Below are 15,519 nucleotides of genomic sequence, written 5' to 3'. Positions count from 1 at the left end.
AATGCTTGGGAGGGGAGAAAATAATGGCAGATTATTTATTATGATAGCAGTATTTGTATGTCTGTATAGCTGGGAGTTAACTTCTGTTTCATCAGCTAAAACTGGCAAATTTCATTGGAATCATGATAGGATAGATGAGTGGTGTCCATCTATATCAGTAAAAAGAAAAGTAGATTTGAATAAGATGCTTATCTGTATCTTTAGTGTGTTTATAGGGGGTAAAGCATTGCAAATTCTGTATAGTGCTGCTAAATGGCTTCATGCTTAGGTACCGGAGTATTTGACAAGATAGGCTGGGTGTCTTAATGGGCAGTTGCACTGGTTACAGAGAGGATAATTCTGGCACTTTGATAGATTAAATCAGTTCACTAAACTAGCAGAGAGCTCTGCCAAATAAGTTCTTCCTCATTTATTTAGCGAGCTGAATGAGCTCACTTAGGATAATCAAGCAGGTGCTAGCACAGTGGAAGCTGTGGGAAGTAGCAGAAGGCACACATCCAGTTTTTAAATTGGCTATCCACCCCTTGTCTCTGAAATAACATTGGAAAATCTTTGCAAAGTGCATATTGCAGAGGAAAGCATTCTCAATTCTGTTTTGTCTACCAGCTTTCTTCTTTCATAATTTTTTACCCTTTTTTGCATGGGCTTTTTTGCTGCTTGAGCCAGATTTTAAAATTACAGACTCCAGAGAGAATTAAAGCTGAATTTCTAGGATCTCGTCCCCCCTCACAAATCATAATAATTAGTTTAAATTGTTGGACACGCTTCTATGAAGTATGAACCTATTTTGAGAAGTTCAGTATCTTTTTGGATGATGATTTCCTTAAATTTCAAAATATTTTGGCCTAGATTTGAAAAACTTTGATGTGTTTAATGTTTATATGTATCTGTGCTTTGTTAAACTTGTTTTATTCTGTGATTCTTGGTAAGTCAAAGAACTTGTCTATCTAGTAAGGCATAGTGGTTTTAAATGGCTGTAGTTGTTTAATTCTTCCAGTGTGCTGTGCATGTGGCTGTGTGAATATAAGACTGATCTATGTCACTGAGGGAATTATCTGTGAGTTATCCCACCAGTGTGATGTGAGGATATGAACCAGGCTTATTCAAACAGGTACTTCTGAAAAGATCAGTAGAAAATAATACAGTAGAGATTGCTGTTTTTAAATGCAAAATAAAGCAAGTCCAGGTGTTCTAGCTGGCTTACCAAAACTGGGTAGTATTAAGATGTGTTAGCTTTTTGGTCATTGCCACAATTCTGAATATGCAAATGCTATTCCAAAATGATAGTCCCATGATAACTTTCTAAGTATGTGTGCTATTTTCATACTAATTCTGATGTATGGGGTGTGTGTGCCTTCACAGAGAGTTCTGGAAGCTGAAGAACAAGTACTGGTTATGTATCACAGATACTGGGAAGAGTATAGCAAAGGGGCAGACTATATGGACTGTTTATACAGGTAAGCTTTACAAAAGGGTTGTTAAACCTTTGAAATTATTGAAATGATCTGTAGGTTAAGTTGAAGAGTGCTGATTTAAGAGAGCAGTAGATGAATATGCCTCAGGTCAGTTTTGGAGAGAATATAGTTATGGTAGCAGAACATTAGAGAAAAGGAATAATGCCTCAACAGGTAAGTACCCAAGATAGTTCCTAAAGTTCTTTCATTACTAATGTATTCTACTTGATGTTGCAGTGCCAAATGTGTTGGTGCTAATCAACCCTCCAGTGTATGAGCTCATAATCTTTGGAGTTCTACAAGGATGGCACTGTACTGCAGTATGCAGTTGAACCAGCGAGGTTTGAGTCAAAGCTTTAAGATATTTTGCTTTTTATAAATCAGTTGGAGTTATTTTCTTATTGCATGACTGCTCTGAAAAAAGTACCATAATTTAGTTGACTCTGTTGTATCCCAGGTTCTAATTTGTGTAATTCTTCCAGCCATGAGAACTGATTAATATCTACAGGTGGTAATCTGAAAGTTATTTTAAAATAGATTCCCTTAAAGTTTAATTAGGCTTGCATCTATTTCTAACCTGATAGGCAATATTTGAAACACGACTCAGATGTGAGACGCTTTTCAGCAAAATTCATAAAATGCAAGATTAATCATGTAATTGGCAAATGAGCTAAATCTTTTCTTTCTTCAGTGTTGATTTTGGTTTGGTTTTTTGGGTTTTTTTCCCACCCATCCTCCTCAATGCATTTTGCTCGGAAAACAAATCTGGATCCAATTTGAAAAGTAAAATCCCACATGTGCTTGACTAAACCAAGGTGATAAAACTGATGGAATAATGAAGGAACACTGCAAGAAACTTCTTCAGTTATTGTTTTTGTTAGTTCTGATGGTAAAAATGATAGATAAAAACAATGCTGGACCTCAGGCCTTACCAGTGTCTTGGTGCTGTAACTGGTTTCATAGGTACTTCTGAAAAATCTGGTCTGCATACTTTATTTTCAAGTGGTTGGAAGGGTTTTATTATCCAGCAAATTGAAATTAAATCATTTAAAGAAAGAAAGATTACAATTGTTCATAATAAAGTCCTGAAAACTAAACAAACACGGTGCAGCTTTTGCTTTCTTCCATTTTGTGTTTAAAATATTTGTAATGATGCCAGTATATCAAGGTATAGCAATTTTTAGTTTTACATGTTACTCTTAGTTCGCCTTCTAAGTGTACTGATGGAGGAGAGAGGGGTAAGTGAGGGCAGTGTAGGGCTTTCCTTTTTATCAAGTTTAACAAGAAAAAGCAGATTGGCAGATGTTGGCTTTGTTCACATGGGGGAAGATGGGAAAAGGCCACCAATGAGGCTGCTTAAGGCTGGTGTTCCTGATGTCCTCACAGGTTTTCTATGACATGGAGGGCCTGTAGCCTTCTAGAGAGCTGCATTTACAGTTCATGGTTGGTATCGATGGTAGCACAGGGTTACAGTTCTCTGTAAGAGTCTGAAAGTAGCTCAGGCCACTGTACTGCAGTTTGTCATCACTGCACTATGACAAGTCTTCCTTCTTTGGACTCTTTGGTGTCCTAAGTTCTTTCAAGTTCACAGGGTTTCACAGTGTGTTCCTCCTTTGCTCCTTTGCATGGCTTTTGCTTTCATGCCGAGAGTGTTCAGACATCTCTGGTCTGGTGCAGCCTCTGAAGCCTGAATCTCTTAAAGTGCTTCAGTAATCTGGCTCTTCTCAGTGTTTGAAACTGAGCATCTCAGAACTTCTGGTTAGATCAGAAATTTAAAAAACCTTCTCAGTTACCACATTTAAGCATTTCTAATATAAGAAATATTATAAGTGTAGTTGTGAAATATATTAGAATTTTTTTCCCCAGTTACCTGGGGAAGAAGAGAATGGCTCAGTTTAAAAATGTTACAATATTTGTTTTATGGGAATACTGAGAGTCAAGAGGGATGGCCTTGCACAGAATCCATTTTGTATTCTTTACAAAAACTATGCATACAGTAGTAAATACTGAATTTAAAAATAGCATTTATAGCATTTCTTCTTTATAACTGCTGCTTAAAATAATTTCTGAAAATTCTGCTCTTTAAAATTTGTGATCTGGATGTTAGCTAGTTACCATGACCCGAGTAAGGGATCATAACTGACTAAAGTTTGCCCCATTAAAATTAGCAGTACTTCTGTGTTTCAGTCTGAGAGAAACACAAAAGAATAAACAGTACAGGTAGAAGAAAATACTTCTAACTTAAAAATATCTGATAGGAGGAGTGGTTTTCTATCATTAAAATAAACTACTATCACTCTAATACTAATTTGTGAGTTTAGGAGTTAGTTTCCACAAATATGTATGAGTAACTCAGCAGTGCATGTTGAAAGGTTAGATTCTTACACAAATATATTGATCACCATGAAAATGCTGACAGTGATATTTCAGGTTCCTGTTTGATCTCTCAGTTACCAACACTAGTTGGTAAAACAAGTGTTTTAATGTGATGTAAATTCTTTCAGTGTCATTTGTATTGTAACATTTTTCTACAAATAGCAATGGCATTGGTTAAAGGAGGTTATATGTTGTGATGTGGAAGACATTCCACAATTCTGTACTTAATTTTAAAAGCCTTTTGTATTTGCCTGTTTTGATTAGAATATCTTTATTTCCATAGGTACCTCAACACACAGTTTATTAAGAAGAACAAATTGACTGAAGCTGATCTTCAGTATGGTTATGGAGGGGTGGATATGAATGAACCTTTGATGGAAATTGGAGAGGTAGGTATCTCTGAAGGTGGGGTTGGATATAAGCAGTATTCAGAATGCTCTGAGTTCAGCTTTGTCCTTTGAAATTTTTGGTTTTTTATGTCACAGAAATACTGTAGATGTGAGTGTTGTCCCCTTTGTAAAATGAGATTACAGTTTTGGTGTAGAAAAATAAAGAGTGACCTGGCAGGGAAAAAAACCAACTACAAAAACTGTTGGAAAACTTGGGGTTTAAATGTGATAATAGAACCACTTTGCAAACAAACTTTAGATTCTTACATGATACTGCTATTTAGAAAACATGCTGAAGGAGCAGTTTACTTTTGTTTCTGGAAGCCCTTGAAACATTAGGTTTTAGACTTCTATTTCTTGATACGACAAAGTATAAAAGCTTTTCTTGAGAATCTCAAGGCAGTAAAGTTATTATCTGTTCTCCACTGGTGTAGGATTAGGTTTATGGCAGTCACTCCTTTGTCCTAAAAAGTAATGGAGACTTGAGTCCTACATTCATGTATTAAATTGCAGCACTATTTTGGTGAATTCATTGCTCCATTTCTTGACCTACAAGAAACTTGGCAAGTTTATCAAGTCTTTATTTTGAAAGCATTTTCTCTTTCATTATGGTTCCTGTAGGATTCTATTATTTATTCTTTATTATTTATTTTGAAAGCATTTTCTCTTTCATTATGGTTCCTGTAGGATTCTATTATTTATTCTTTGGATTGTACAAGGGCTGTGGCAGAACTCAAATTATTTGTTGTTCATCACTTTAGAATGGAAGGAATTACCGTTTACACCAGTTTAGGTGATTGAAAAGATCTGGTCTTTATCTACCCAAGGGCAAACATGTTTATTTTATATATAGTTCTCTTCATTCTCAGCATGAAGTTACATAAATAATGCCTAGTATTTTTAGAAGCAGAACTGCAGTCTCTGTTCTGAAGTTTCTGTCTCAACATTGCTCTTGTGTGGTAACAAAACTTTGGGAGCTTTTCAGTAATCTTAAACAAGTCCATTTTTGCTCAGTTGTTCTGAGGTGTGTAACAATAGGTCTGTACATGAGAGCAGAGGTGTGTGTGTGAGGTGTGCAGGCGCAGCTTCAAACAGGTCTTCATCCCCACAAGTGTTCCAGATACTAAGTGTACTAGGAAACATGCAGGATGAGTTAATGAAAATAGTCTGCCAGTGCTTGCAAGAGATTACTTTTTTCCCCTCTGTATGTTACAAACTCCTGGTGAAGGAGACTGCTTTTCTGAGTTGAGCTCCTATTACTGATTCCAAACTCTTGAGTTTTCAATGGCTCTGTGGGAACCCTGAGCTAGAAGATACTTAAGATGTGCCTTCTGGGGTTTTTTTCTCCCAGAAATAGATTCTGGAAAATGGAGAAAACTGCCACATTCAGTATTGCCAGTCTAGTTGGAGAAGTAAGATCAGTTCCTATCCACAAGGGTGAGGATACCAGTACATTGAACTAATACATCAGGTGGCTGTATTGGTCTGTCTATAGTTTATTTGTCAAGAAAATTCCAATAGGCAACTTGACTTTGCTTCTCACTGGTAGCTCATACGTGAGAAGGACCATGCTGGAGACCACATTGCAGAATAGATCTACCTGAGGTTGTTTCTCTTCACCTCATAGTCACAAAATGTATCAGTTCTTTTCCTTTTTTCCTCCCTCCCTTTCTTCTCTCTCTCCAGAGCTGGCTTCTTTCAGCTGGCTTCTTTCATTCTCTACTGCATGAGTTCCTGTTGTCTTACAGAAACTTAACTGTTCTCCAACTACTCTCCACAAGGCGAGACAGTGAAAATCACTCCTTGGACAACTTTGGTTTCAAAATATGATTTGTCTTTGGATTTATAAGCAAACTTTTACCTCTCCTTTAGCCTGATTATGATGCAGTTGTGTCAGGTTTACTTTCTTAACCTGGTGTTGCAGCATGGGTGCTGAATAGCTGTGACAGCTGGAGCAGGTTCATTTGTCTTCTCTTTTAAAAGGAGATCTATTTCAGTGAGTGGGTCAGGTTGGCAGTTGTTAGCTATGTGCTTGCTTTCAGTTAAGACATACCTCATTGATAGTTTAATTTTTAAATCTAATGAACGGTTAGTTGTGTCAAAGCTTTCTTAGAAGCAATATTCCCTCTGTCCTTACTGAACTTGGCAGTTTCATTTTTTCCCAGTCTGCTACTTCCTGGCGTGTGTTTTGGGAGGTCTCCTATTTGCAGTTACTCTGTATATAGGGGATCACATTATCCCTTTTGGGCTTTCAATCTGACTTTGATTCAACTGTAAAAGCTCATTTACACTATTGCAATTGTGTTTTTAAAAATAGTATATCTTGGGAGCAACTGCTTCACCCATAAGAGCTTGAACTATTTGAATCCACTTGACTAGTTCCTCCAATGATATGTTAGAAATAGAGTAGCCTATGCCTAATGTGAATTGAATTCTGTTTGAAGCCAAATGTTAGCTTGCCAGTGGCTTTGCTTAAGATGTAAGCATCTTAGTTTGGAGATGTTCTTTGTATGTTGATGGAAGGATTCTGTATCTTTGACTGTGACCTCTTGACAAATTGGCCAAGAGAGGGTTGTTGTCAGACGAGAGTTATTTTACAATCACTGTTAGAAATGCTGGTGTTTGTACACATTCAGACACTTTGGACAGAAAGGTATTACTTACCTATTACTGTGCAAATGTTTTGTTTATGTGTGGTCTCAAAATCTGCCCTTGTAACCAACTTGCTTAGGGTCCTTATATGCATTTGAGAATATTTGGTGGAGTGGATGAAGGAATGAATCAGTTGTATTAGATGTGTAGAAGATTGCAATCTGGGAAGCCAGTACTCACATACTGCCTGACTAGAGAAAGAAGAGGTTATGTAACAACTGAATTTTTAAAATTCTGAATGGGGAATTTTGTCATCTTTGATACTGTTCTGGGTTTGGTGTGGTGGTTTTTAGGGGTTTTTTTAAAATGCACTTTTTGTTGATGTAAACTTGTGTTGTGTCCTGACAGCTAGCTCTTGATATGTGGAGAAAATTAATGATTGAGCCACTGCAGGCCATCCTTATTCGGATGCTCCTCCGAGAAATAAAAAAGTGAGTCCTTGATTGTTTCTTGCTTCAACATCATGTTGGGGGTATTGCACTTCTTTTTTTTAAATTTGAAAATCTATGGACTTTGACAGAATTCTTTTATGTTTGGTTTTTTAAGGTTACTTCTTATCTGATGATGATGGTCTAGCAGCTTTTCCCAGTGCAGCTGTGTATTTGTGGCTTTCCTGTGTAGAAAAAGGCAGTGAATTCCCTGTAACCCCAGAGCAGTGATCTTTCTCTTTCAGCAACCCTTCTTATCAATGGGACAGGAGAGGAGTTAGAATAATTGTCCAGGTCCCATAGGATGCCTTTTGCCTTTTTCCCCACCTGATGCTGACTGCCTTTAGCTTCTGTGCTGTCAGTAAAGTTAAGGACCAGGCCCTGGGCAAAGATTTGCCAAGGCCAGAGAAGCTGTGTTGCTTTGCATGGAACCTAGAACAATCCTTGCTTATTTGCCAGGAATACAAGGCTTCTGGGTTTTTCAGCTCAGTTCCTTCACTTAACATTTTTGGTGTTTGACTTGAATGAAATGAAGATAATTTTTTTTTGCAGTTTGAGGGAAAGTTATTACTTTATTTCTGAATATCTTTTTTTTTTTTTTTTTAACTTCTAAACAAAGGCAAAGACCTTGGGACTTTTAAAGCTTTGATTTAAAAAATTTATTTAACTTCTAAAGGATCTTTTAATTTATGAATAAACAGAAAATTTGAGATGACTACAGATCTTGTGTGTAGTTGTAAGTATCATCAATTTTTGCACTCCTGCCACTCTTTAGCATAACTCTGGAGTTGCCTAATGGCTGGGGTTTTTTTTAAGTGATTATTCAGGTGACCAGACTGGTGTAGCTAAACTGAGGGAGAGAGGTAATTTGTCAGATTGAGGTTCCTTGAACACACACTTGGTCAGAAAAAAATTTTAAGGCATTGAAAACCTAAATTAAATAGTTCATTTGTATTTTACATTCCTGAATTAAATATTTGACAACAAAGTAACAGTTTCTATCTAGCTGGACCTATTCCTGTCTAAGCTGATACATTATCTGTACCATTTGTTTGAAATTAAAGCTATTGGAAATTAACTTTTTAAAAAGTGTTTGGATCAGGCTCATCTAGTTCACAATGAATCCTGTAGGTAATCGGCCTTCAAAGACCCTTGGTCTGACACAGCAGAGCACTTCTTTCGAGGGATGGAATCTTATTTTAATGAACCTGATACTTAATTATTGTACCTGAAATTTTTAAAATGTTCTTCTTTGGGGCTGTAGTAGTACATTGTACAATATGTGTTGAACATCCACCGTTAGCTTGAGCCTGAAGACAGGAACAAGATGGAGTTAATACAAAGCAGCACAACTTTCTTGTGCATTTGTTTTGTAGCTTTCTCCATTTCTTTTGTAAAAAAATAACTTGTCACCACCTGAATGAATGGAACTTGTGTTTCTAGCACTTTATCTTTTTATCCAGATTCCTTTCCAAACATCATCATGCCCTTATACCCAGGACATGCTGTGACATCCCTGCTTCAACCTGTGTTGTAGCTGCTCTGTAGCTTTATGCTTCTGTATTGCTTGCTGAGTACTGCCAAGAAGGAAAATAAACGTTTAATAGACTTCTACCTTTGCAGGGTCACCAGTTCCATTTTAGTGTGGCAGTTGTTCTTACTACTACAACTTTTGTGCAAGTCGTCCTTAAAACTTCTGTCAAATTTTGTTGACATTTACACTGCACATTCCTGGGAGCAGAGGGCCACTGGTGTAAATAAAAACCTGCAGTGGCTGCCAGAGCAGGCAAGGCCTGTTCTGTGCTGGGTTTGTTTTCATTTATTACCTTTGTACCATCTGACCTCTGCTTCAAAAACTTGTTTCCTTCCTTCCAGTGCTTCTGTAGGGCATGTCTCCTGTACTTATACAGCTTTTTCCTAATGTCCTTTGTGTCCCCTGGGTCTGGCCATTGCTGTCCCCTCCCCTCCCACATGTGTCTGGTCTCAAGTGGCCTGTCAGCTGAGCAGGGGGAGCTGGGACTTGAGCTGTTCCTCCAGTAATGCTGTTTGTGTTTGTGTACCTGGTCAAGGGTCCTTTCCAGATCCAGAGCCCTGCGTGTGAGAGCTGGCCTGAGCTTTCTCTTGCCAGAGCCCTGCTTTGTAATATGCTCAACTTTTAGTTCTGTGACTTCCTGTGCTCCATGGCCTAGGCCAGTGTTCTCAGGCTGCATCCTGCAGCTCTCCATGCTCTGGGACCCTCTGTGGTGGAGTTGCAGGCCCAGGGCAGATGTTCCAGTTTTCCCTTCTATGATTCTGTGCTGCTGCCTCTGCCATCAAGCCCTGCAGAGAGATGGTGGCAAGGATTCAGGGTGTCATTATATGTACCAAACAAAGGTTTATTCCATTGGTTCCCCTCCCACAACCAGAGGAAATCTTCCTGTTCTCTGGGTGAAAAAAAATCCGACCATCCCCGATGAAACCCATCAATTCAGTTCATTTGTAAATGGTAATAAAGCTGCATAAACCATACAGTGACTGTTCATAATCTGTTAAGAGAGCTAATTCTTTACACCTATCATGAGCTTAAGTTTTCAGATCTGAGGAAAAAAGTAGTGTTTGAAAGCGATATCCATAATTAACAGTCTGTAAATACATGAAGAGGGTCTGGTGTGCATAATACAATGACTGCTGCTGTGGCTGTCCTGGTAAACCTCCACAGCTCATGGATATCCTCTGGAGTTTTTCCTGATTATATACCAAAATAAATGATGGGTATATGGTAATGATTGTCTTTGATGCTTAATCATAGATATATTTTTTTCAATCATATTTTAGTCCTATTTAACAACTTAGGAGTTAGGGATTTTTTTTTTTTTTACTTAGTTGTAAAGTACATATGAAAAGTGGTCTTTTTTTAGAACTTTTCATGTCTCAAGAGGAAGTCTCTGATGTGGGTCTGTTATGTCCAGTCTTCGCAAATAACTGAACACTAATGTGTTTAGCATGCAAAATGCTTGTTTTAATTACATCTATTTTCACCTGAATGGAACTAAAGACAACATTTTCTTCACTTCAACTCCTTTATTTGAAGCTAAGAACTTGAAGATGTAAGGTTTTCCTTTTCTGATGTATGATTAAATACTGTGACAGTGGGCCAGATGTGTTATTTATTCCACTTGAAATCTAAATGTTGAGTAGTATATATTCAGAAAAGAAAACAGCATGCTTTTTGTTGTGATGCTGGTAAAAAGGATGGATTTTTTGGAAGGGGCAAGAGTGTGAAGGTAGTTTATGTAATAAAGGCTCCAAATACAAGATGGAAATTACTGTAGCTTTTAAACTACTTGCTTAGACTGTGTAATTTGGAATACTTACATCCTTAGCAAATACTTGGAAATTTTATGACCCTTAAATGCTTTTGAACAGTTTATGAATAACTATCTCAACAATTTAAATGTGTATGAGAGAAAGAAGTGCATTTTTTATTTTAAGATTAATCTTTTTCAATTTTGCCAATTTGAGCAGAGGAATTTACTGGAAAATATTTTCATCCAATTTTATTTCATTTGGCTATAGATGAGTTACATCAGATACCTGCATTCTCATAAATGTTTGCTTTGTCTATTTCAGTGATCGCTGTGGAGAAGACCCAAACCAGAAAGTAATCCATGGGGTTATTAACTCCTTTGTTCATGTTGAACAGTATAAGAAAAAATTCCCCCTAAAGGTAGGTACACAGTTCTGATTATGTATTTTTAATTTGCAGTGTCAATCTGGTATATACATTATTTGTCCTTTAAAAAAATTCTCTCTTCTAGTTTTATCAGGAAATTTTTGAGTGTCCTTTTCTGAATGAAACAGGGGAGTATTATAAACAAGAAGCTTCAAACTTATTGCAAGAGTCAAATTGCTCACAGTACATGGAGAAGGTAAGAGATTCTTCAATACCTATGCAATAATTAAAATAATTTTATTGATGATACATGTTGTCTGTGAGAGGTCTCATAGTTCTTTGTGTTATGCTTTCATGCAATTGAAATGGTACTTTTTAGTGACATGGTTAATCTGAACATAAACTTGGATGGACAGTCAGTATCAAAACATTTCATAATAAATGATGAGTCAATGGCATGAAAAGTGAAAAAAAAAGATTAAAAAATTAATGTATCAGGTTGATCAGTATTACTTTCTCACTTATTTTCTTTCAGTTTGGAGCAGGGTAAAACATTAGAGTTTTAGCAATATGTGGTTAGAGAAAACTCTTAAGTTGTTGCAAAACATTATTAAAAGTTACATATTCTGGGGTGCATTTTCTTTCATTTTGCTTTGTGGTATATGAAGTTATGTTGTAGTTAAATTAGTTGTAATTCTTATACCTTGTTAGAGAAAACAGAGATTAATACAACTCTAGGAATCAGTTCTTGGTCCTATACTGTCCACACTACCAAGATAGAAGAGTTGAGAAGAGGGCTGTGAAATTGCTTTTGAGCTAATGGTTACATACCTCTGGTGAAATTCAGGGGCAGACTAAGACTTCAACTAAACCCAAAGCAGTTTTGCCTGTCACTAGCAGTCTGCAGCTGCACTGCTCTCCCTAGACTTCCCTCATATTCACGGGGTGGAAGTGCTTTTATGGCAGTATTCATGTGACTTATGATAAAGCCTGTTTCCTTCACTGAGTTATAAAAAGAGCTTTTATTAATAGCTCAGAGGTACTCATCTACCTATTGATTAAATGTTTACGTACAAGCCGGTGGACTTGGAATAGTAAAGTGATTCTTAGAGTTCTCTTTTTATGAGATATTGTGGAAAACTTTCTCAGAAGGAATAAGAAGTATAGTAAGAGAAATCAGGGAAGACTGGTCACAAGGTTAAAGGGAACAAGAAATTCCAAGATGAAAACTATGGAATGTTGGTAGACATCTAGTAGTGACCAAGCCTAGTTAGACTTGATATATTCATTCAGTAAGAGCCTGATTCAGAAGAATAAACGTAATTTTTCAGCATCCTGCACAAGTTCTTTTGTAACATTATGTCACTAGAGGACATGGAAGAACTACACTTACTTGTCAAGTTGAGAAGTGAGGAGAGAAAGTTTATTACAATTTGGGGTTTTTATCAGGTTTGGAATTTATTCAGGGATTGGAGGATGAGAGTAACACCTCTCTGACCCCAGTGATCAACTTAGAAGTCTATTAATTTGTCCTTTCACCTGGAAGGAATGCATATTTACAAAATATCAGTCTTTGTTTATGTTACAAGTGTGAGAAAGTTCCAGTCCAAGAATGAAAAACATCAAAAGGCTGAAAAATCAGAACAACAATTTTATTACTTCTTGTTTCCCATTCTATATAAATACACTGTTGTATATACTGGTACTATATTGTCAGTGTTTCTTCAGCTCCCAGTTTAAACTCCTGTCTGCAGGTTTTAGGTAGATTAAAAGATGAAGAAATGCGATGTCGGAAGTACTTGAATCCCAGCTCATATGGCAAAGTGACTCATGAATGCCAACAGAGGATGGTAGCTGATCACTTGCAGTTTCTACATGCAGAATGTCACAATATTATCAGACAAGAGAAAAGAAGTGGTAAGTCTCACTGGTCACAAAAAGACTGAAATGATTTTTGCTTTATTGACTTAGCATTGCAATTTCATATCTGTTTTCAATGACCTTCTGTGCACAAAAGCATTTTTAACTAATGTTACTTATCTAGAAATTCCCACTAAACCCTGAATGACATTTTTCTTTTAGCATGTAGCTAATTTTTATTCTTCCAAGTATATAGTCAAAACCTTCTATTTACTAGTAACAACCCCTCTTTCAGCTAATGCTCTTTCTCTTTGCTTGTCTTAATCACCTTAAAAACACACTGAAGTCCTGTGTCCTGTAGAATTGCTCATATTTTATGTTTATGTTTTCATTTGTAAGCCGATGGCTCTGTCTTAACAGATTTCTTCATCATTGCTTAACAGGTCAGGCTTATAAAATATTTTGGCTTCTTTTCATAGCAACTTTTTATTGTCCTGAATCTTTTGTTACCTCTCATCCCAAATCCTTTTTACGGAAGGAGATGCTCTGATAGTTACATTCCCTGCCTGACTAGAAAAAAAACATGCTTCCCAATGACTATTTGCCTCTTACCTTTGAAAGAATGCTTATTCTTGCATGGATGGTATCTCTTATGTGGAATAAATTATTTTCACAGTCAAACTCAAATTGTATCTACTAATGATGTGTTCAGTTTCCAGGGAATTTTTCAAGTTTGATCAGAGTTTGGGTGTGTTTTGTTTGGTTTCTTTTTTGGGGGTGCAGGGAGGCAAAGTATAATAAAAATCACAGTTGCTTGTTTAGAGCTTTTCTCACCTGAGAAAAATTTCAAGCTACCACTGGTGGCAAATAAAAAGTCAAGAAGATATCTAAACTGATTTTAGTCAGCTGCTGCTAAGGGAGATTTAGGGAGGCCAAAAAGGCTGAAAATAAACTGGCACACTGTTTCTCCACATTAGCCCACGTTTGTTCTTAAAGTCTCTCCTAAAGAAGCTGTATTGGAAGAGTGAGGTAGTCACAATAGCAGGACTCAGTAAATACTGATAACAGGCCTATTCTTTCCTTTTTTCTTTTGTCATTGATCCAGTGTGTGTTAATTTTCTTCTTTCAAAACAGTTGGGCTTGTTTCAGTCTTTAAAAAGTTGTGTGTGAAATTATGATACTATATGAAGTGTTAATTTTTAGTGTTTCTAAGTGTACCCTATAAACATGTATCTCTGTTACAGACATGGCAAATATGTATACTCTACTTCGTGCTGTGTCAAGTGGTTTACCTCATATGATTCAGGAACTACAAAACCATATCCATGATGAGGGCCTTAGAGCAACCAGCAATCTTTCTCAGGAAAATGTGAGTTTCCTCAGGCAACTGAAATGACTATTTGATTAATATTCTTGAAAAAGTGTTTGCCCTTTTCCTGTTAGTTTATCCTGTTGTTTTTTGGTTTGTTTTTGGTTGTGTTTTTTTTTTTTTTTTTAATTTTGCCTGCATAAAATTGGTTTGGAACATGAGGAATAAGTTGTAACTTGTCATCAGCATGGTTAGCTCTGCCTGATTTATCTATCCTGAGAGCTGAGTGTTGTAATTGTTGTGATCTAACCAGAAACAACTGCAGCTAGATATTTCTCATTGTTTGCTTAGTACTGCCAGGGCAAGTAGGACCTTTTTTTCCATATATGAATTTTTTTCCTGAATTTCTCTTAAGTCAGTGGCATTTGCTATTCAGGTACATTAGGAGCCAGTGAATCCATTTTGTAAAGACTTGACATCCTGTCCTGATTTCAATCTGGTGGTTTTCATAATAGCTTTGTAATCATTTTGCTTTATATTGTGATGTAGTTTCTGAAAATATTGTTATCTTATTTATTTTACTAAAGTGGGTTAAACTTTTTTTTTCCTGTTCATGTCCATTTAAATTACTGCATTCCATTTTTATTTTTCCAGCATTGCTGTTCAGAGGCTTTCATTTGACATTGTATTTGTGCACATGTCCATCTTGCTGTCTAGAGCTGTGCTCACTTTAGGATGGTGACTTCAGCTGTCCAGTGTTTCTGTCTATAGTTATACATAGACAAGCTGTTGTACATTCACTCTGTCACTGACTGCACAGGAGTGCTTACTAGTCTGTGACTCCATGTGCATTCTGAAAAGGGACTGAAGTCTTTAGTAGCATAGTTTGCTTTCAAATTATTTTTAGGTTTATTGAACTTATCCTTTCAAACTAATAGTGTCTAAACAGGGAAATAAATTCAGACCCATGAGGGTGGTGACAGTTCACAATCCTATGTAGATCATTTCAAAGTGTGAAATTCATTCTGTTGTATAAATTATGCACTCTGAAACATTTTTAATGTGTGACCTGAGAATGTACCTGGGTAGTTACACTACAGAGCCAGTGCCTTGCACACTGTTACACTTGTGCCTGACAGCTTGTCTGTGTAGGGACTCTTCCAGCTCATGTCAGTCATTTCTTTGCAGAATGTGATGCTGGAATGTAGTGCACGAAATTTAATTGCTAGCTGTCCTGTGTATGAAAATGTAAAGGGATCGTCCAGATTTTCTGTCTCTCAAGTCACTGTGTAGGAGACGCTGGAGTTTATTGTATCAGTTGCTTGATTGCTGTATTTATGTTAGCATTAATGATCTTTGAAAAGGCTAATAAAGGATTTTAGGGAGAAATTAGATGGCA

General features: G+C 36.7%; 1 protein-coding gene across 2 annotated transcripts in view; it reads left to right on the top strand.

The window, feature by feature from the left end:
* The window catches only part of CUL2 (cullin 2), a 40,955-nt gene that overhangs the window by 9,961 nt on the left and 15,475 nt on the right, over positions 1–15,519 (top strand). For both annotated transcript variants that reach the window (XM_066200243.1, XM_066200234.1), the window contains exons 4-10: positions 1,363–1,457; positions 4,114–4,219; positions 7,220–7,302; positions 10,909–11,005; positions 11,097–11,207; positions 12,706–12,868; positions 14,056–14,180. In XM_066200243.1, the coding sequence (XP_066056340.1) occupies positions 1,363–1,457; positions 4,114–4,219; positions 7,220–7,302; positions 10,909–11,005; positions 11,097–11,207; positions 12,706–12,868; positions 14,056–14,180 (780 nt within the window). The remainder of the gene's footprint in view (positions 1–1,362; positions 1,458–4,113; positions 4,220–7,219; positions 7,303–10,908; positions 11,006–11,096; positions 11,208–12,705; positions 12,869–14,055; positions 14,181–15,519) is intronic.

This window comes from Chamaea fasciata, unplaced genomic scaffold (genome assembly GCF_029207755.1).
Source record: "Chamaea fasciata isolate MVZ Bird 193981 ecotype frontalis unplaced genomic scaffold, bChaFas1.0.hap1 SCAF_1, whole genome shotgun sequence".
NCBI classification, from domain to species: Eukaryota; Metazoa; Chordata; class Aves; order Passeriformes; family Sylviidae; genus Chamaea; species Chamaea fasciata.
This window is presented reverse-complemented; position numbering and strand designations above follow the sequence as displayed.